This window comes from Myzus persicae, unplaced genomic scaffold, assembly GCF_001856785.1.
Source record: "Myzus persicae strain clone G006 unplaced genomic scaffold, MPER_G0061.0, whole genome shotgun sequence".
Lineage (NCBI taxonomy): Eukaryota > Metazoa > Arthropoda > Insecta > Hemiptera > Aphididae > Myzus > Myzus persicae.
The window spans coordinates 167,601-190,227 of NW_019101845.1; the positions used below are offsets into that span (position 1 = coordinate 167,601).

Genomic DNA, 22,627 nt, shown 5'->3' on the forward strand with positions numbered 1-22,627 from the left:
TTTAATGAGGCTTAAAATAGTATTTCACTGTATTTTTTTATTAACTTTTATTTTTCTACAAATAGAAAATCCCAAACGCTAGAGTAATGTATAATAAAAACTTCTAAGAAACTTTAAACCACGAACAAAATTACATTATTATAACATTTAAAAATTGTATAGAAAAGATAATTTACCCTATGCTTTTAAAGAGTAAATTATCTGGACCGAATGGAAGTGATAAAAATATATATTATTTTTGTACACAGGTTTGTGGGCAGAACAACAAGGTGTATACATAAGTATATACCATCAATATATTACATGCACACACATATATTATACATTTAAGAATTAAAAATACCGACAATCATTACCCTATATTATTTAAAATTTATTTGCCAAGGTCATCGAAGCACAGGTAATGTTGAAGTTGTTCTCATTGGTCCGAATTAGACATGTTAGCGCCTTCTTCTTTAATTTCGCCAACTGTAGCATTGATCAGTTTGTTGTCTTTTAATGAGATCAACTGCAACACTTGTTCGCCATTTTGCCCGGTGATGGCTACCAACTGATGTGGCACATTAATGGTTTCTACTTCACAATTTGATGAATCCATCCCACCACCGGGCTCAGACTTGGGCATATGATGCATAACCGGTGTGACAACCTGAAAATAATAATAATTGGCAAGGTAATCATTTATCTATTTGATCTGTAGGCTAGAAAACTGTACCTGTATGCTACCTTCGCTGATTTGTTGACAAACGCTTTGGTATAATGAAGTACTAACAGGGACTGTAATCATGCTTGATACTGAAAATACAACACTGTACATATTATTAAATAATCATTAAAAAATACGAATAGCTGATTCACAAATAATGAATGTTATACTTATTTACTAATATATTAAGGCTTTCAGAACTGGATTTTTATTAAGGGGCGAAAAATTCAGGAAATTTCTAAATGAGACACTGCGGTCATACAATTAGCAATATGAAAAAATAAAATCTAACTATTTCAATAATTTAAAACGACTTAACAATGAGAACAATCACACATCATAAAACTTTAAATAATGCCAGAAAAAATTAATTTTAAAACACTAAAATATGTATGAATATACAGCAATAGCATACATATATATACATATATAGCTATTTCTGAAAATATAATTTTTTATATATGAGCCCGTAGAACCTGTGTAAGAGGTTCATTTTTCAAATAGAAAAAAAAACAAATGACAATTAGGGGTGAGATTTTTGCACCAAAAATCTGTTGGCTCCGACACTCGTGCAGAAAACTCAAAATGCAAAATAGATAATATCTATTTTATTACACACGATACTGGTGAATGATATAGTAAATAACAAAGATACCAAACATCTTTAGTACAGATAAAATAAAAAAAAAACAAATAAATATTAAAAGGTGTTAACTAAGCTGAGAACTAAATATCTGATTTGGATTGTTGGAGAATAATCTGAACAGCCCAATAACATCAAACTAAACCGGGGGAAGGGATAATTTAAAATTTAGTTTTTAAATGTATTTAGCTAACATTAAACACTTTTTTCAATGTTGTCCAATTGCAATTTTTTTTTAATTTAATGGAATTTCTTAAAACTCAAAATTATTTAAATTATATTTTCTTATAAAAATATAAGCATATTTACCTTGTCCATCTTCACCAGTAATAATTATTTGACCTTCTTGATTCAATGTGGCTTCAGGTACATTATTTAATATATCTACAGTAACACCATCTTGATTTTGGCCTTCGCCAAGGGTATGAACAGAATGAACTGTGTGGCCATTTGGTCCTTGGGAAGCATTTATCTATACATAAAATATATAAATATATGATCAATATTCTGTTACTAATTTTTAATTTATTAAAACAATACTTACAACTCCTTGAACATGGGCTTGAGTTCCATCAGGTAACGTAATAATTGGGTTATTTGGATCAACATGAAATATGGACATTGACCCATCAACATTACTAATAGAATGCAGGAACGCCGGAGAATACTGTACCTTTTAAAAAATATTCGTTGTAAATATTTATAAATTTAATTTTAATAAATTTCAAATTAAACCTGGGTTAGTTGTTGTTGTTGTTGTTGTTGTTCCTGTGCATCTGGCGAATTTCGAGCTTCAATACTAGTTGCTTTAGGATTGAATTTGAGCACAGAAGTAACAATTGATTGACTTGCAACATTATTAACAATTGTTTTTGCCTCATCTTCTTCACTAAATGTAGGCAATAAATCTTCTCGGCCATGGTATTTATAACAGTTTATAACAATCTGTCGTAATGCTCTTGTCCAAGAAATCTGGTAATACAAAAAAAAAAATATTAAAAAATGATTCTAAATGCTTATTAATAATTACTTACTTTTTGTTTCTCGTCCTCACATCGAGCATCCATCCTCACATTTGCCCAAGGTAATTCATTAGGCCACCAAGGTGGTCTGGTACTTTCTCTGCCCCAACCAGGTTTCCCTCTACCTAATAAATATAATAAAACCAATTATTTTGGATGAGTATAATAAAACAAACATTTTTCATCGACTTAATAAAAATCTGTTTTTGCATGCAATATTTAAAAAAACTGTATTCTAATATTCAAATAGAATTAAATTTTAAAAATGTTAAAAATAAATGTGAATTAGGTTGTAGCTCTATAGACTTAATCTAACTCTGATAATAGTTAGGTGGTTAGACTATATCAAATTGTTCAAATCATAACTGTACATTTATCTGAAGTGAAATAGGAACTTAAGTTAACCTCGAGTCCATGAAAGTATATTAAAATCACAAAATATCTACCAAATATCAATATGTATAATATTCATATGAAGTACATGTCAATAAAGTGTTTATCCTTCAAAGTTTCACCAAAAATTGAATTTTCATTATCATTTGCATTATGCCATTACCATGGATTATATCTTAAATAATCAATTAATCTTACCGGTGGAATATTTCAACATTAAAGGTATAAAAGCTCTTAATTGAGCCTGGGTCATTTTTTCGACAGGAGTTGGAATTCCATCTAAAATAAGTGGTGGCAGCTCATATAGAGTGGGGTCATCTGGAATAGGTGGTGGTGCATGTTGTGCTAATGCAGTATCCAGTTGGTCCATAATAGTGGCACGTAAATTTTTTACCTTAAGATGTAAATGGTTTGCAATATTAATATAAATATTTTACATTATAAATCTTAATGTACTTACAACATCTTCTAAGGGTTTTGCACCAAAGCATTTAAAACCCGTGGTTTCCTTCCCAGGAGTCGCTACTAAAACGATTGCTTGTTGACCAACTCTGGTAGCAAACTCATCAATGGTAACCTTGAATGCAAAATTTAAATTGTACATAGTAAATTTGTATGTTCTAATACTAAAAAACTCACTTTGAGTTTACGTAGTAACCGGTTGTGCTGTCGTTTTCGAATGGATGGATTGGTCTCAAATGAATGTGGCCTTTTTCGCTTTTTTGATGACACAATTGCAGCAGCAGCAGCCATTCCAACGGGTCCTGATCGACACAAACCATAACAAAGACCCCTAGTGTTCGACGATCCGCTATTGCGTTTTTCTACCAGCCAAACACAAACACACACACGCAAAACAAAAAAAAAATAGTGCAAAACAAAATAAAGACAAAACATGCATAATAATTACAAAATTAAACCATTTTTTTTTCTGTTCTATATTTAAAATAAAAATAGTCTATGTAGAAAAAAACTATGAAAATAAAAAAACAACATAAAATCAATGTCTACTGTTTTCATTATTTTTATAGTTGTTTTCGAGTATTGTATATCAAGATGGTCTAGTGTTAAAAAGAAGCAGTGAATCATAAAGAATAATAATAATAATAATAAAAAGTGCCAATTGTTAGAACACAAATATTATAAATAAAATGTTAAGCTAACCTGCTGCAGCAAGCTGTGCAGTCACATCATCTCCCATTGCCGCAGACATCAAATCACTTTTACTCTGGTTGGAGTCCCCATCACAGTCATCAGATGATAAACAGCCATCATCATCTAGATCGCTGTCTCCAGTCATATTAATATCATTTCCACTACGATCCATCATAATAATGGTTAGTCTTAAAAAGACCTGTAAATTACATTTTAATAAATTATTTACTGATGACTCAAACAAAAAATTATATATTTTAATAAATACCTCACAAGTTAAAAATTCAGTCAAATATTGAATTGAAATCTTTGAGATTAAAAAATTTCAATTCGCGATAAATTGTAATGTCAGGTTGAAATCCAAATTGAATAATCTACGAAATAAAAAATATTTATAATTTGCATGTTTTTAATTAACTATAATTAATTTAATATATAAATCTTTAATGTGCATTATATAGGTACCATAATACATGATGAGCTATAATCAAATATCAAATGATGCATAAACATATTATTAGTAGGTACCTACTTCAATATTTATATAAATTGACATAATTTTTCATGTTTCTAGATAATCTAATTTGTATTTATAACATTGTTGAATACGCTAAATCATGTAGATTTATGGTTGTTAGATTGAACAAAATTATTGCCTAAATCATTAAAGTTTTAACATTTTTGTCTAAAGTTGTAGTTAAGTAATGTTGAAACATTCAAATCATCTTCAAAAATAATATAAGTGAAATGAAAATTCATAATTTTTGCTTACCCACATGTATAATGTAACGAAAATAACCATAATAATCATGGTAATAAGTTAGAAGGTGGTACACTATATAATACTAATGGTTGATTCATTTAAAAATATAATAGTTAACAATTGGTGACAATATCGCTACAAGTTTAATATGTTACTCTAAAACATTAATAGTATTACTATAAACAAATACAGAATGAAATGTAAGACAAGAATAAAATCATTTCAAAAAATATCCAAAATTTCATAAATAATAAATATAGTTAAAAAACTAATACCACTAATAGTCAGATAACATCTATTGTTGTTTAAAAGATTGAATTTAATTCCAATTATTGTTATCTACAACCTAACTAAGGATATTACAGCAGCAGGATATCAAAAGTATTTTTAATGTGATAACAAGTTCAATAAGTAAACAATATATTGCAAAAACAAAAAAAATATATAGTAAGCCTAAACTTTTCACGTTTTAAAACTATTTTAAAAGTTTAAAAACTTATTAAACTATTATTAAAATACTTTAAGTAGGCAATAGGAGTAAGTATTATTATCAAATGTGGAACTGTGGTAAGCACAGATTATGATAACTGAATTATTGAATGGGCGATGATAAGACCAAATAATTAAGTTATCAATAATTAAGTTCAGGTATATTTTATTATAATATAATAATTAATACAACATAAACATCACCGACATTTGTTTAGTTTCGATTTAAACCATATATTTGTACAATATGAATTATAAAGGTATCCTACTAGTAGCTAATACTTTTATATTTTATTCATAGCCACGAATGTAGTCCATTTCCAAAATTGATTTAACAATTAGTTACAGACACGAATAAAGACAATTATATTTTTTTATATTTCTGGTTACAACTTACAATTCAATAATTGTGAACATTTTGTAAGGCATCGCCGATAGGAAACTATTTGAAATAACGGTGTATGATACCCAGTAATGCTAGCAGTTAAAAACTTAATTAGATTTATAAATCATTATGATAGAAACTACCGATAACGAAAATAACACATTCTAGGGTACTTTCGTACGTTAGGGTATTTTTTCCCCCTAACTTTTAGTATACCTTGATGATATATTAGTAATTTAATTTATTACATAATTTTGAAATTCGCAGCACGGGAATTATGCACATGAGTTTAGACGCCGTCAACACGTTCAAGAGTCAAGACGAACATTGTTGTTGTGTGCGAGTATTTCCGAGATAACGGATGCATAAACAACGCCAAGTGCAATTGATAGTGGCGGGACAAAGGAAACCGGACGATATGGAAATGTCATAATAACGTTAATATTAGATAACGTCCGTTTCCAAAAATGATGGAAATTTGATACGATTAAAACGAATGAAATCGTAAAAATTATACTTCGAAGTGGAGGAAAAAATCCAAAACGCTCATTCGTATCTCCGATATCGTGTACATGAAGTATGGTGGGGGGGAGGGATGTCGAAATATTTTTTGCGTAGATTCACTTGGCGCGCTTAATCAAGTTTCGCAACAACACCATCTTTGGGGGGGGGGGGTATCGTGTCTGAACCAAGAGTTGGTAAGACAGAGAAAAAATTGCAACAAAATTGCCCAACACATTTTAGGCTCGACGGTTTGAAAAATCGACGATGCGTACTAACCGAGGAGCTCCTACTACAATTAATGTCAGGTTAATACCACTTCGAATACTACCATCCATACAAGTCTTCAACTAGTATTTCTGCCTACAACTACTAGTTGTTACTACTACTACTACTACTACCACTACTACTACTACTACTACTACTACTAATAGTACTACTAATACTGTCGCGGAGCATGACGGCATACATGTATATTATAATAATAATAATATTATGCCGGGCGCAACTCCTAAGGCGCAGCAACAACAACGTCGCGGCGGCGTCGGCGTCGACGGACTTCCTAGAGAAGCACCGCCGCCGCCGCAGCCGCAGTGTGTATCATGTGTTGTTCGTGTGTGCCGCGTCGATTAGATTACGCGAGAAAGTAACGGAAAACAAAACGGTCGCGCCCGGTCCGACTGAATATACCGGTCCGAACGCGAGCTCGGGGGGGACCCACCGATGTGGCAATCGGCGTCGCGTGAGGCCAACGGTTCCGTGGGCAGACAGAACGGGAAAAAAAGCCCAAGAGGCAGCACGCATGATATGGCGTATTAGAATCGACGCGACACACCGATGGTGACGATAATGAATATTACCAGAGTACGGCTGCGTACGCACCTGCGTGACGGGAGAACGGCGGCTGCGGCGTCGGCGTCGGCGTCAGCGGCGGCGGCGGCAGTGCCCGTGTTGGCCGAGTCCATCGCCCGTACGCGGCGCGCGCGAAAAACCGTCGACGGCGTCACCCCGTCCGGCAACGACTACCTCTTGGCCGCGACCGACCAAGTCTTTTTCACCGGCACAGCGTCTCTGAAACGGCCCTGTTCGAGGACACGGACGGCGCGTGTACGGAAAACCACTTCGGGGTACGTAACGCGAACACGGGCAAAACTGCGATGTAACGACAGAAAAAAACTCGCCGCGTATACCTATGTATGATATGACGTTATATGCGTATAATTATTTCATGTATAATATGGTTTGTATTGTATAATGGTGTACGTGTGTATTATACCGTGGAACACACGCACGTCACGGGGACGCGGGCTGCGCGTTGTTATCGATCGGCCCCGTCCGTCCGGCCGATCGATGTCGTCGCCATTTTGGTTGTTCAGCCGTCGTCGTCGTCGTCGTCGTCTACCGTCGTAACTCGTAGCAGCAGCAGTCGCCGCCGCCGCCGCTGGTCGTGCCGTGCAATCCGACTAGACCCTCACAACACACCCGATTGTCGGACGACTCTGCCGTCCGCGCTGAACGCTCCCAAACAAGTCACCCTCGAGACGTTAATAATATATATTATAAGATACCCTCGTATTATGTAATATTAGAATAATATTGTTTTATAATGTACCACGCTTAAAGGTATATTATAATGGTAATAATAATAATAATAATAATATTATTGCGCTTATTGCGATAACAGTTTTTAGTAGCAGTCGTCGGCGTTGTCGTCGTCTTCGTCGTTGTCGCAATTAAATACGCGTCTGCGCACCGACCCGTTCACGTCACTTTCGGATATTTCGCCGCCCCGGCGACACGTCGCGCCACTCGAGACAGTTCTCGCACCAGTACGGCTGTATCGTCCGCGAAAAACCGTTCGCCGAAAACCGCGGACGCCAGATCGTTTTCCCGTTCAATCGTCGTTTCGACACCCTAACAGCGGTGTGTGTTCGAGGCGTGAACACGCGCGCGCGTCGCAGTTGGTAGGCCGTGCGGACCCGTACGTGTCGGTGGTTACTAGTTTTGCGCGCGTCAAGTGCTGAGCCGCGGCAGCCAGAAGACATTTTGTCACTCGCCATACACCATTGGTGCGCGTGCCCCGCCATCTACCGGTAAATGAGACAATTCTCGGTTTGGTTTTACCCGCCAAATTTCGAAATCGTACCCACGGTGCCTTTATTTTGGGTCCGAGCTCCGTCTGTGACGACTTTCCAGCGTCAGAGAACCTATCGTTCTCCGAATGATTTTTTATTTATTCGCTGGGCACCAGTAGGCTATTATTCGTATTCCAAAAAATAACTGAAAACTGTGCCATCTGGTTGACGCACTAATAATTAGCTTTGATGTCACATCGAATCAGAATTGTTTAGAATTTTAATTTCTAATTTTTTATTAATTAGTGTTGGTGGTTGTTATTTAAAATATTATGTAATCAACTCAATAGAAATTATTATTTATGCTTTGCGAGATAAATTTTAAACGTTTTCGATTTGATAGACAGATAATTTATTAATGTACATCTGACACTTGTAAGGTTTAACTGATTAATTTAACTGAACTATTTCTTCATTTTCTATAGATAAATGGAATATTATTTTCATTTTAGATGTTTGTGTTAATGAAGGTAATCGATCAATGTTAGTAACCTTTTTTTATTGGTTAGTTGTTGATAACTTAAGCACATAATTCCCAATTGATATAATATATTTTAAGTATACTTTACAAATCACAGATCATTTATTTATACATTTTTTAACACTTAAAATTTCATATTAATTGTACAGTCAATGCCATCTATGATGACTTTTGGGCACTTCATCATAATCATCCATATCATCATCATCATCTTCACAAGAATGTGGATATTCTGACCTATGATTATCGTGTTTTGGCTTAAGTATTTCTAAATAAAAAATTAAACTCATTAACAAAGTTAATTTTAGTTAAAAATTTTAAATTTACTTCTCTGGCAAAATTTTCCAAACCATCCTTGTTGACATCGACAGATTCGATTTGCTGTACAATATCCATGACGACAAGGCCGTTTGCAATTATAATATTGTTTTATTGGTTGACCAATTTCACAATGGTCGCCTTGAAAACCAAATATACATCTACATTTGTTCACTCCTTTACATTTTCCACCATTTAAACATGGTATAATACATTTAGCTAAAAATGTTGACTATATATTAGAATTAATCATTTTACAAACAAGAAAAACTTACAGTATTCACATCGTAAACCATAGAACCCCTTAGGACATTGACATGTGTCTTTTTGTATACATTTTCCACCATTTAAACACTTTTCTGCACAAATACCTGAAATTTGTATGCAAAATTATAATACATTTTGTTTTTATGTTACTTTTGATCACAGGCAAACAATATTAAAATGAAAATGGTTGTGCAAAAAATGACATTTTCCAGTATAACTTTCCGACGAGGATTGCATGGTGCTAACAAAAAATTAGATAGTCTCATAAGAGTTAATCATGCTGGAGAACTTGGAGCTGATCGTATATATGCAGGACAGATGGCAGTGTTAGGTGTGTTGAAAAAATGTACTATTCAGTATTTTATCAATTGTTCTTAATTGGTTGTTTTTAATAATTTTGATTTTAGGAAACAGCAGCGTAGGTCCAAAGATTAAAGAGATGTGGGAACAAGAAAAAGTACATAGACAAAAATTTGAACAACTTATAAACCAGAATAGAGTACGGCCATCACTGCTATTTCCTTTATGGCATTGTGCCGGCTATGTACTTGGAGCTGGTAAATATTTGAAGACATAGATCTTCAAAAAAGAAAAAAATGTTTAATTAATATATAAATGGTATTTATAGGTACAGCACTTATGGGTCCTAAAGCTGCTATGGCTTGCACTGTTGCTGTGGAAACTATTATTGTAGAACACTATAATGATCAATTACGAGAGCTGATGGATGATCCTGAATCTGATAAAGAGCTACTTGAAACCATTAAAAAGTTTAGGGATGAAGAACAAGAACATCATGATTGTGGAATTGATCATGGGGCTGAGCAAGCCCCATTTTATGATGCATTAACAAAAGTCATCAAAACTGGATGCAAAGTAGCTATTGAAGTAGCAAAAAGAGTGTGAAGTTATTATCTATATGAGATCATATTATAATTATGGTTAAATATTTGAATTATGTATATTTTTAGAGAATAAACATTTATATTAATTGGTTAAAACTATTACCTCCTTCACAGTGTGGTCCTTGAAAACCTAGTGGACATCGACAGACACCTGGTGCAACACATGTCCCATTATTCATACACTGTGGATAGCACAATGCTGTTTTGCAGTACTGTCCCATATAACCTTCAGGACACTGACATATTTTGTCTGCATTGCACCAACCATTGTTCTCACATTTTTTATCACATACTAAATCAAGACCTTTAAATAATAAAATTATAAACATTATTACACAGTGAATAACGTTGGTGTCAATTCTGAATTCTGATTAATTTCCAAAAATAAATGTTAATTTATTTTAAAATAATTTATAAATAATTTAGTCAGATAATCAATTGGATAAATTCAGAATTCAATACCATTAATTAAAAATCACTAAAGTGTGTATGTTATAGTTCATTATAAAATCAACTAAATGTAAATTATTTGATACGTTAATGTTTTCTGAAAACAAAACACCTGATTAATGTTGACAAAAGTAATATGGTTAGGGGTTCAAGGGCATCTGTATAAAATATAGAAATAAATAAAAATAAAAATATTTTTTAGTTACATTTTTTATTTAATAAAAATTATCTTTGTTAAACAAATTCTTTATAAAAAGTCTAATAATTGGAAATTTAAACTAAAGAGCAATATTATACTTCATCATAAATATTTCCTCTTTTTCCTTTCAAATTTCTACTGATGCCCTTATTGTAGGTGAAAGTGATTATGCTGATTAGACTAGACTATTATCCAGAAACTAACTGTCACCCTCCTATATTTTTTTTAATTTTAAATACTTTGGATGATTTAACATAATACATGTTATAAAGCTAAATATTATAATGAATGGACAAAGATGTTTATTGATTAATTACGTTTGGATGAAAGCAAAGCATGTTTCTTACTTGTACTTTTACTTGTACCTCTAACCATACACTCTTTTCTGAGTTTCACTTTTAATGGTGTATCGGGTAAAGCACGACCTTTCCTGTTTCGTATCAATAGCCGTATGTTGAAACTAGCAATGCCAGATCTATTGCCGGAACACGGCAACAATATACTAAACACTGAAACCAATAGAAATACATATTTAAATCACATTTAATATTAATATAGTATGTATTTTAAATAGAATTGTATTTATTTTCTAGTATATTTATATACTTCGTATCATTAAACGATCAACAATTTTAAAGCTAACTGGAATAAATAACATGAAATTAAAAGAGAGCCAAACTAGACGATTGCCTATGGCCCAAAAAAAAGTAAAAAACATAAAAATGATTTAGTTACACTACACATTTTTAGTATATTTTTTGTACTTAATATTATTTATTTTTACTGAAAAAGTGAAACTGATTACATATTAGTAATTAGTTTATTCTATAGTACTACTATTAATTATATTCTAATATTATTATGAACAGACAGATATTCAGGAAGTAGTTACCTTTTTTAACATAATTTTTAAGAAGATTAAAGGGAAAAGAGAATTGAGATGGAATTTGGATAGGTACAGCATATGTATTAAGAGGACGTGATACCCGCATGTGTTGTCTCCGTCTTACAAGTGCGTAACATAGCAAATTGTACACTCAGCAGAACACGTGTAGCTCCGTTAATAAAAAAATTAAAGTGAATTGACCTCTTATAAAATCTAAAGGTAAGATTATTATCTAGACAACCTAATAGGCTTTTTATTATATTTTTATTTTAACGCGAGTTATAAGTATTTTAAGATGTATAAAAAATTTTAAATTTTAAAATACTCATAACTCGCGTTAAAATTAAAATATAAAAAAAAACCTATGAGGTTGCCTAGATAATAACCTTACCTTTAGATTTCATAAGAGGTCAATTCGCACTAATTTTTAAACTAACTGAGCTTCACGTGTTCTGCAGAGCGCAAAATGTGCTATGTTAGGTACTTGTAAGACAGAGACAACACATGCAGGTATCTCGTCCTCATAAAATAATGTATTACAGGCTACAGCTTTCACAGCCCATACTTCATCCGTATATTCGTATATTCATGCATATTTTATGAAATACTTAGTAGCCTTAATAACGCCACACACCTATTTAAGGGGTTTGATGTATGCAATCTTGATACATTTAAATTAACACTATTATAGTTAAAAGTCCCATACTCTTATGTCAGTATCAACTGACAATAATGGTTGTCCCATAAAAACGAGATGATATATAAAATAACTTATTTACAGTAGCTTTACCAGATGTTCATACTATAGAGAAGAACTTTATCCGTATCGATCGTTTTTATATACCTAAATGGCTATATACCATTACACCAATACTTCCTTGTTTGTAGTAAACAGATGAAAGAAAACAAAAAATAATGAAACTACGAATGAATTATTTGGAATTTCTTTATGTTATATAAAAAAAACCCCCGAAATAGGTAACAAATGAGGTTTTCCTTTATGTATTGTGAAAAATTAATAAATTCATAAAGTTACTAAATACCCGTAGTGTTATCACTGTGTTTATTCTACGCTACACCATTTTCATGGGTAGGCAAGGAAGCAGGTGGTGTAACTTTCAAGCTAAATAATAGACGTATTTTCATTTCAATATTTCAGAATATACTAGTTAAAGCATTTTAAATAATAACATACAAACACGTAATGTATTAGCTTTAAGTTGACAAAATGGTCAAATAAATTAGTAACCTAATATAGTTACTATTTTTTAAATGTGTACCTATGTTTATAAAAATATGACATTTATTCATTTGTCTTGTACTAAATCTAAGCATCAAATAGCCATGGGTATATATATATCATAATGTATTTGAAACATGTATAGGAAGGGGAACTGTACATTTTAAGTTAGATATTTATTGATTTGTAGTAGGTAGGTATATAGGTATTAAATTAGTGTTCTTATAATAATTAAACCTTCGACGATGTTCAATCTAATTAACCATTGTTCGATAATAATCCCAATGATAAGATAATAATGTCTATAATTCTAAATAGCTTACAAAGTCTTAATTATTGACTAAATGGAACAATTCGTATGAAAACATTTAATGTATTATAAAATCAAAGATTACCTAGGTACAAACAATTATCTTTTAAAATGTAATAACTAATTGTATTTATTGTTATATTGATGATATTTCATGTCTTTCTATAATTTTTTAATCTATGTAATGGTGATATACTGTGATATGGTATATACTGTATAAATAATAAATAGTTACCTATACCTAGGTATAGTGCATAAATCCTGAAAGTTGATCTGCAATGTAGATTAAAGTATGGGGGCACTAGGGCAACGTACCTACCTACTTATAGCTATACATAATTAGAACCACTAATTATATCATCATCAATATTCAATATAATAAATATAATATAAATCAATAATCGTATTAATTAAGAAGAATTATTCAATTTTTAAATAAATTGTTTGATACGTTTAAAATAGTATGGACTATGGACTAGTACACAACTGACAACTCAACAAAACATTAGGAGGGGGGGGGGGCGTACTTAGGTTTTATGTGTCATATTTATAAAATAACGAATAATACAGGTATTTTATTTGTGCATAATGTGTATTGTAATATTTTATTCAATGGGTCTTTTGTGTCTTGTCATTTTTGCGAACGCCTACCGCTTCATAAAACCTAATCCATAATAATATTATCCTTACGAAAACGGAATCTGTGTTTCGGCAGGGTGCCTTACACAATAGGGTGTAAGTAGTAGGTATGTGCCTACTGTAGTTCAATCATACAATAGGTACATTTATTACCGATTATGGTCAATTCTTTGAAATCTATAAAATCCTCTTATAGTCCTAAGCTCTAAAGGAACATAATATTTATGATTTTATGATTGTGATGTATATATGTACTTTGCTATATAGCACCTATACTTATACCTACACGGCTACACACTAGGTACAAGGCTAAGCGCATGTTCTAAACACAATTGATTTTCCCAAATTTGACAGTCAATTAAAGTCGGTGTCCAGTGGTAAATACTTTATCAAGTACTTTCCAGTATCCAATTTATAATGACTTGTAGTTACTAGTTACATTTAAATTAAGTATATTATATTATTTGTATTTATAACCACCGAATTGAATCTATTACAGTATTACCTATTACATCATGGTTTTAATGTCTTACGTACAATTATAATATATAAATATATGATCAATATTTAGTATAGTCATATAGTACACAAAATTTGAATAGTTATATTATTATACGATAAAAATATGTGTACTGCGGTGTACAATTAAAATTGTTAATGTTCTTGAATAGGATATATTTAATAAAGTATAACGAATAACGTAATTATATAAGGTACCTTTATATCAGAATTAATATATATTGCAGTGGCAACAATTTAAATGAAAAAAACTTACGTAGCCCGCTACTCGATATTTTCCACTACGAAGAAAATGTATGAATCATATTAAATATGTTTTTTAAATTTTTTTTGCACATGCTATAGTTTTTATGGTGATATACAAAGTCTTACGCAAAATCGGTTAGAATATAAAAATATCTGTACCCAACCCAAAAACATATTAGGTTAAAAAAATACTAATATCTACTATTACCATTATAATCAATGATAATTTTGAAAAATCCTTTCTATTAGTGCACCTTTACGCATGGCGGTACTGTCAAAATATATAGCCTTAACGCTAGCTATCATAGTTTATTCTCTACGTTGATCAGTCAGTCAGTTATTCAGAGAGGACAAGTTCGATTATACGTATTATATATTATATAGGCATAGGCATAGACTAGCTGTTCCACCGGCGTCACAAAGATATTTCGTTTTTATGTTTAAAAATGTATGTTACATTGCTATGGGGGATTCAGTGCTTTGTGCCGTTGCATATCCGGTGCTTTTTTCATGCAAAAAGTGTAAAGTCAAAGCCTGTGTTAGAGTATTAGCGTGATTAGTATACCTAAACCTAATAGTGATTCGTCTTTAAACTAATTTTACATGCACCATGGAATACATTTGGCACCAATAGGATTAACTGAAAATATAAAAATTATTATTTAAGACATGACTAAGTGGTGAGTAGGTACTTAAAATAGTAGTTACAACTAAAGAGAAATTTAATTTAAACAAAAAATATTAATACATTACTTATAATCATTAAATATGTACATATACCTATTGCTTATCACGAATGACATCATGAGCATGTATGTAACTGTGAACCTATCGAACACACTGTAAAATACTTTAATTGTAATTTTTTTACTATATTATCTATTACGTATATACAGTATACATACAGCCATATAGATACCTATCTAATTAGTTACTACTTACTAGTAATTATTAATTATATAGGTACCTATAAGTACAGCTATGTACTAGTGACTGGGGATACTTATCCTAGTATCAATATATCATTATGGATGGACAACGGTCTACCTACTATTATAATCGTGTATATACTTATGCCTAGTTAGGAATATTAGGTAGTTGGTAAAAAAAATTAAATAGTTTCAAAATTGACGTCTACCAACTAATAGCAGGCAGTAGCTGAATGGGTAATCGTTAATCATTATCGGACAAAATTATGCATAGGATAAATTCATTTAGATAGGTACGCGCTTTAATAACTAATAATATATACCGCATGACTATCGGTGAGTGGTTTCAGAGAACATGCGTGACAAAAATTCCATTTTCACATTTATACATATTATATAAATAGATATGGCGTCATGGCGATATTTCATTTCAATCAGATTTAATTTGTCTTTTAACTTTTTAGGATTTCTCATGGACTACTGCACTGATATTAGCTGAAAATCACAATTAAAATATTGAGGACTCGTTACAAACATTTCCTGAAAGGCCGTTGTTGTTTCTTCGACATGGTTGCGAATATGATGTAGTGTAGCCTCTAGTTTAAAATTACAACCTTATTATATTAGTCGATATCAATAGGTATTCTTCATTCTTTTTTCCCGAATGTCCGTAGATACAATTAATAGAACTATGGATGGATAACAAGAATAATGCAACTTTTAAGTACATTTAAATTAAATAAATCAGAAAAAAACAAAATAATATAAATCATCATACAACGCATTTATAACTTTTAGTCACTTATTCAATTTTTTTTATTAAAACTTACTACCAAGTTATTAAAATGAACACATTTTTCATTTTTGTAATACTAACATAATATAATTACCAACATTCAGAACAAAAAATTGAAACGGTTAATATATATTTTTTGTCTCTTTTCTTTGAAATAATTATATAGTTATACTCGTAATCATTTCTTTGCGATTTAAAAGGCATATTGTAGTAAATGAGAGAAAATTCAATTTTTTCAGCCATTAAACAGAAATATATCTATTGCGTAATGCAATATATTTTTAAGTTAATGTCTTAGGACAAATATGTACAGGTTTTAAATAATATATATTGAATATTGTTTAATTATATAAATTTATATTATAATAAATTAAATATATTCTTCTGCCATGAATTTGTATGCAATTTGACTTGTGTCCGACTATTATATACTTAAGGCCGCATTCAGAAGTGCAATGTGTGAAATTGAACTGGCTGGAAAATGTATGGAGGGTGGGACAGGAAATAGTACAAAAAAAATACTGACAGCGAAGTTAAGTATTTCAACTTAAAAGTACATAAATTAGTTCATTCACTAAAAGAGAAAAATGTTAAATTTACAATCTAAGCGCCTTGAAAATTACCCTAATAACATTTTTAAAAAAACTGATTGTAAAATCATAATATACATTATATTATGTTGTTTATAAATAATAATATATTATTAAAAAAGGTATTTTGTAGATTTACCAAAATATTTTGTTTTTTAAACAAATGAAAGTGTTTAAATTAACGAAACGATGATTGGTTCAAATAAATCCTCCATAAATTAATTCTTAATTTTATTTAATGCATTTATAAACATCAGTAATATATTTTATTAGTTTATTATTTAAATTAATAAATATTTTACTTCTAAATCAACAAACATTTTACTATCGTTATATTAAAAAATATTTTGTTAAATCAACCTATATTTTTATTGAAAATACCGATATATTTGGTTGAGTGACAAATTATTTAATTATATAGTGAGGCTCCCTGATTATTACCTATATTGGTACTTACATAGTCGTAATATAGGAATTATTTATTATTTTCGACTATTTGAATTATACAATTTTTGTACAACATCATTATTAAACATTGTGATATGTAATATGTAATATGTAGAAAAAATGTGAAGGAAAAATCCGAGGCATCTGTAGATAAAAAAGTGACGTCCTAGTTGTGGCACTAACGCCAACACTGTAGGTGGAGGGAGGGCTTATAGGTTGAAGAGTCCCGTATGATTGGCGTATAATATTTTTTTAGATGTTTCATTCTGTCAATAATTATCAATAATATTGTTGGAGTGGTCGTAATTTATTCAGGTGTATCTACTCATACTAATGAAATATAAATTTTAATTGTGGTGTCTGTAAGTAAACGGATGACTGACGAGTGACGACAGATTATTTTATATATCATTTATCATTTCCATGGGATCATTGCTTTCAGTGCAATAACTGATTTCATAAAGGCGGCTACCTATAAATGCTAAAGATTTTTCATGTAGTAACAGTTCTAGTGATTGAACTGAACATTGTATGTGGATATACATATACCAGTGAAAATATAGGTATGGGATGACAGGTGACATCCCACAATCAGTTATTGACACAATGATACACTAGGTACCTCATTGTACAAATAATTTAGTGTCGAATATTAAGCTACTGTTAAGACTGTCTGACACATGATTACCTGCAATTACTTCAGCTACATCAAAGTGAACGTTTTCAACACTGAAACGTATAAATCACACATAGTTACTTAAGATCAGGTATAAGACAGTTTGACAGGGGAAAATCTCAGTGAATTAGCTATATAGCTATCATAAATAAAAAAATATAGACAAATTGATGTTATAGGTAGATACAAACATTTTCAAATAATTTACATAGACGTATGCATTTAATTGACTAAAGAAGATAAAAATCAACAATTGTAAATTTTGAATGTCTATTATTTTGGTGGTTAAATGTTTTTATTTTATTTTCATATATTTGTAATAGTAAGTACACCGTAGCAGCAAAGCTGGAGAGCAATGAGCACCCTATAATTTATTTTTGTAAACCTCTTGTGTCTTCTCCCGAGTACCTATACGGCTATACATATTTATTTTCAAGCCCTCATTCCGTAGTCACATTGAAACATTGAAATATCCTGCGTACTACCCCACATCAAACCTAAGTTATGACACATAAAGAGGACGGTACCCGCATGTGTTGTCTCCTTCTTACAAATGCGTACAACATAGCAAAAACTGTTTTTAGGTGGAACATCTTTACTCCCTCTGTATTCATAGTAGAATTACCAAAATTCCACAACGCATTGAGATAAACTTTATATGTGATGTAGGGTTTTATTTTTTTTTGAATTAATATTATAATAATATATTTTGCTATACAGTTAAATTTATGAAAAATGTCGAGAATATTCTGAAGTTCGAGCGAAATTCGAATTGAATTGAAAAGAATATAATATTTTTACATCGACATAACCACGACCATAGTGATTTTGTTTCGTTAGGACTACACATTACCACTTACCAGTGACTCACGGTAATTGATATAATATTAACTATTCTAGCCATTCTTGGTGTCTCGTTGCTAAAAACTATTTCATTAAACAGCACAATTATTACGTACATAGATATTGGATTTGACTAGGAGTAACCCCCACCCATCAGATGGTAGGTATTTGATATATTTTAGACGAAATATGTAGATAAGTTCACGACTTCAGTACTTCACTTATAATAATCTGATTTTAACCAACCGCTATAGAAAAATATATTTTCCGACCACTGGACGGAATAGTGAATACGTCATTTTTCAACGCTTTAACCGGTATTAAAAATTAAACTTGCAGACATGATAAAATAGTATATTGTGTGGCAAGGACGGGAACTAGGAAGTGAGCAATTTCAGTCACTGGTGACATTTGTGGCACGAGCCACAGGCGAAGATAAAAAAGCCGAACAAAAAACGCTGGAGGTATTAATTGGAGCTTCCTCATGATGAAACGTACACAGAGGATCAATTGAGAGAAAGGAAATACGAATGAAAATAACAGAATATATTATCATTGTATGACTGAGATGTAAATGTGGGTGCAAAAGCATGGTAGGGGTAACGGTTTGACATTTAGTATATTGCCATATGACATAATGAAGGGGAAGACAAGACCATTTGGGATTTGCCATCAAGCATTTTTAATACATTTTAAACATGGCTTAGTTTTTGTGAAATAAGACATTTATTATGGGTAGTAGTAGTATAGTGAAGACGTGCGTATTGCAAACTTATAAATTGTAAAATTAATAATGAGTAATGACTATTTGATGTGTATGACAGTGCCACATGTATTTTAGTTGTATAGTGCTGACGGTGCTGTACTAAACACTAAAAAGTGTGTAATACGAAAAATAGGCAACTGGTCACAGCAACAGGTCAACGCATCGTTAGATATTCTTGGTTTTTATGAAACTCCGTGAGCACACCACTGAGGCGGCGACGGGCTGCAGGATGAACGTGCTAAAAAGTATTATGCTTTACAGTATAAATAGTAAAAAACGTATATTATAATTGATTGGTTTTAGACGTTTTAGTACATAATATATTTGTTTTTGTCTCATCTTGTATATATGTTATAATTGTTGAGCTATCAGAGCTATATACTAGTAGCTATTGAATAATTTGGAGGGGATGTGTACTTTGTTGCCTTAGGTGGCAATTTGTTTAGTCCATTTTGGGGGTGGTTAATTTATATTGATATATTATTTATTATGTATTAATCATTAATGATTGTATGAAAAAATTATTTTTTCTTATATATATATTTATAAAAAAATTTAGGTAGGTGTATAATATACACTGTATAATATGCTATATTTTTACTAATTCTATAATAGTAATATAATACAACCATTGATCCCCATTTAAGTTAACAAAAAAAACTTATTTTTTACTAGCATTCATGTGTGAGTCACATACCTTTTAGCTTCTAGATAGGGATTGAAAAAAACCAACATTTATTTTTAGTTGAATGATAATATAATATAATAATATATTATTTAACCCGATTTTGTCCATGAAAAAACGAAAAAATATCAAATATAGCGCTATAATAATATGAGTCTCTTGGTTTAAATGTGCCTACCTCAGTTCACGAGTAAATCGGCGTCGGTGTACCTCGCTTTGCAAACAAATTGGTCGAGGTAAACGATTGTTTTTAAAATAGATATGTTTCCCCGGTGTATAAAATTTCCAAATACTGCCCTGTTTATACGACACACTTCAAATACCTACGTTTAGCCTAGATACTCTGATACCGACCCTTAATATTTTAATAACAGTCTTAGTTTCTTATACAACTTTTGTTGAGTAGGTAAAATTTTTTTTATACTTAATGGTTTGAACACGTCATGATATATACTTGTACGTCTTATATTAATATAATTGTTATAAAAGATTCCTTGAAAATATGTATAGTATAAAATCGTAGACCTCGGTGTATAAATTCGAGGCCCATTAAACGGGTGCTTTGTACCGCTAACGTCTATACTCTGTAGTAAGTAGTTGCGGCACTGATTGTATATTTGTATATTATATACTATTGTGTATTTGTAGGTATATTTCAAAGGATTTATATTATATTTAACACGTGGTAACAGCTGTTTTAGTTTTATAGTTCATAAAACTAAGAAGTCGTTATGTATAGAGTATTTTAATAGCACACTATACATACCTTGTTAATAGTCAAATAAATTATAATTAAAATTCGACTTTTGAGTATAATATAATACTAAAAATATAAATTATAAACATTTATTTTACCTTTGGGCCTCTTGGGTATTTTCCCATCGGTTTTCACGGTTACTGTAGGTGGTTCCAGTATGTTTTTGTCGTCCGAATCAAGTGTGTCAAACATGTAAAAATAATTCTTATTTCCAGACATCCATGTGAAGTTCACATAACCCACCTGTGTGTGATAAACTTAAATATACAAACAACAATAATTTCATAACTCTCGTCACTCACCTCAGATGGAATGACTGGCAAGTACTGTTCAAAATTTTTATCCAAAATGTATGGCGTGACTTTACCTTCCATAATTGCATATATTGGCATTTTCAGACCTGAAAAAAATAGTATATCAAGGTTTGATACTACAGATAGATGTGTTGATATTTTTTTAAATGGCTTCTAGACGTTTGAATCACTCGAATCGTTTACTCTTCAGTGAATATTGCAATATTGAGTTAAGATTTAAAGTCAAATTGAACTCTATACAAATGCAAATAAAATTAGACTCGAATAAAATCTTACTTAAAATTTGAAGACTTAAAGACAGCTTAAAAGACTCTCTGGTTTTATTTTGACGTCTTGCCAATGAGCATCATTTATCTTTTAGGCTTTGGCAGTTAATATCAATATACGAGTATGGTTATATGATCTTTTTTAATGTTTATTTCAATATTTTAAACTTGATCGTTAATATATTATGTTGCACTTCCAGGAATCAAATACTATTAAGACGTACTTATGAAATAATAATAACCTATTTTAAATTAAATATATATTTTAGGTTCTAAGTGGAGCGATGAATGTATATTGGTTTTATAATGATGTATTTTTTTTTGTGTTTGTCATCAGTTCATTACCTTTTGGGTCGGTAACATTGCTTCAATTTTCAACGTTGAGCGTGGTTTCTGTTCAAATTGGATTTAGTTGGTACTTCGAGGGTTAAAAGTTAAAAATTTCAAGCAATTTTCAAGATAATCGGAAAGTACAAATATTAAGGAAAACTGCAATGCTTACGTAAAACCAGTTTTTGACAAAAAAACAAATAACCCTAGATTATACTTGAAATGTTCATCAAATATTTATATTACCATTTTATATAGGTACGTGATAACATTTTCAAAATATATAGACTGAGAAATTTACAGGCATAGAATGTTTTTATTTTTTAAATTATCATCGATAAAATACGTTTCAGTCTGTCAAAAAACATAAAAAGTAAGATACAACGTGTTGAATTTGAATTCAATGATATCGTATATATCTATATAAATATATAATATCATAGTAACCGAAAAATGATTCTGAGCAAAAACAGTCTGTTATAGCCTGAAAACTACTTAGCATATTTTATAATATATTTTAATTGCTATTATAGTACATATTCATAGTTCATTTTACCATTATCTATACACTTTTAA

The 22,627-nt window shown here is 31.0% G+C and overlaps 3 protein-coding genes across 14 annotated transcripts in view; 1 reads left to right on the plus strand and 2 right to left on the minus strand.

Annotated features, from left to right (window-relative positions):
• On the minus strand, positions 1-7,053 carry LOC111030585 (DNA-binding protein Ewg-like). Of its 8 annotated transcripts, none has more exons than XM_022310144.1 (12): positions 6,940-7,053; positions 4,193-4,293; positions 3,929-4,118; positions 3,404-3,588; positions 3,225-3,341; positions 2,963-3,158; positions 2,384-2,496; positions 2,085-2,321; positions 1,894-2,022; positions 1,659-1,821; positions 716-795; positions 1-649 (listed from the first exon to the last, which is right to left on the minus strand). In XM_022310144.1, exons 3-12 carry the CDS (start codon positions 4,092-4,094, stop codon positions 419-421), a joined length of 1,617 nt encoding a protein of 538 aa, XP_022165836.1. In that variant the 5' UTR covers positions 4,095-4,118; positions 4,193-4,293; positions 6,940-7,053; the 3' UTR covers positions 1-418. The 8 variants fall into 8 exon arrangements, with proteins under 8 accessions (XP_022165836.1, XP_022165833.1, XP_022165834.1 ...); XM_022310141.1 differs by having other exon boundaries at positions 4,188-4,293; XM_022310142.1 differs by having other exon boundaries at positions 4,188-4,293; positions 6,918-6,940.
• On the plus strand, positions 6,638-10,250 carry LOC111030587 (5-demethoxyubiquinone hydroxylase, mitochondrial). 5 transcript variants are annotated; one of them, XM_022310151.1, is made up of 4 exons: positions 6,638-7,251; positions 9,421-9,589; positions 9,666-9,815; positions 9,887-10,249. In XM_022310151.1, the coding sequence occupies exons 1-4, from the start codon at positions 6,895-6,897 to the stop codon at positions 10,162-10,164; spliced, it is 954 nt and encodes a 317-aa protein (XP_022165843.1). In that variant the 5' UTR covers positions 6,638-6,894; the 3' UTR covers positions 10,165-10,249. The 5 variants fall into 5 exon arrangements, with proteins under 5 accessions (XP_022165843.1, XP_022165847.1, XP_022165846.1 ...); XM_022310155.1 differs by having other exon boundaries at positions 7,005-7,184; XM_022310154.1 differs by lacking the exon at positions 6,638-7,251 and adding an exon at positions 7,870-8,150.
• LOC111030586 (protein shifted) overlaps positions 8,623-22,627 on the minus strand; it is a 19,517-nt gene continuing 5,512 nt past the window's right edge. Inside the window, exons 2-8 of the mRNA XM_022310150.1 lie at positions 21,444-21,541; positions 21,240-21,384; positions 11,160-11,321; positions 10,267-10,467; positions 9,267-9,362; positions 9,001-9,210; positions 8,623-8,941 (exon numbers count right to left, since the gene is read on the minus strand). Coding sequence (XP_022165842.1) covers positions 8,823-8,941; positions 9,001-9,210; positions 9,267-9,362; positions 10,267-10,467; positions 11,160-11,321; positions 21,240-21,384; positions 21,444-21,541 — 1,031 coding nt within the window. The 3' untranslated portion in view covers positions 8,623-8,822. The remainder of the gene's footprint in view (positions 8,942-9,000; positions 9,211-9,266; positions 9,363-10,266; positions 10,468-11,159; positions 11,322-21,239; positions 21,385-21,443; positions 21,542-22,627) is intronic.

What these genes read in the sequence shown, in the direction of transcription:
- LOC111030587 (XM_022310151.1), top strand. Translation starts at nt 6,895, where the DNA reads ATGGTGACGATAATGAATATTACCAGAGTACGGCTGCGTACGCACCTG. An exon ending in AACTCGCCGCGTATACCTAT is followed by an intron (nt 7,252 to 9,420) that starts GTATGATATGAC and finishes TTTTGATCACAG; the next exon opens with GCAAACAATATTAAAATGAA. An exon ending in CGGCTATGTACTTGGAGCTG is followed by an intron (nt 9,816 to 9,886) that starts GTAAATATTTGA and finishes TGGTATTTATAG; the next exon opens with GTACAGCACTTATGGGTCCT.
- LOC111030585 (XM_022310144.1), bottom strand. Translation starts at nt 4,094, where the DNA reads ATGATGGATCGTAGTGGAAATGATATTAATATGACTGGAGACAGCGAT. An exon ending in GTGAGGACGAGAAACAAAAA is followed by an intron (nt 2,322 to 2,383) that starts GTAAGTAATTAT and finishes TTGTATTACCAG; the next exon opens with ATTTCTTGGACAAGAGCATT. An exon ending in AAGCCCATGTTCAAGGAGTT is followed by an intron (nt 1,822 to 1,893) that starts GTAAGTATTGTT and finishes TTTTATGTATAG; the next exon opens with ATAAATGCTTCCCAAGGACC.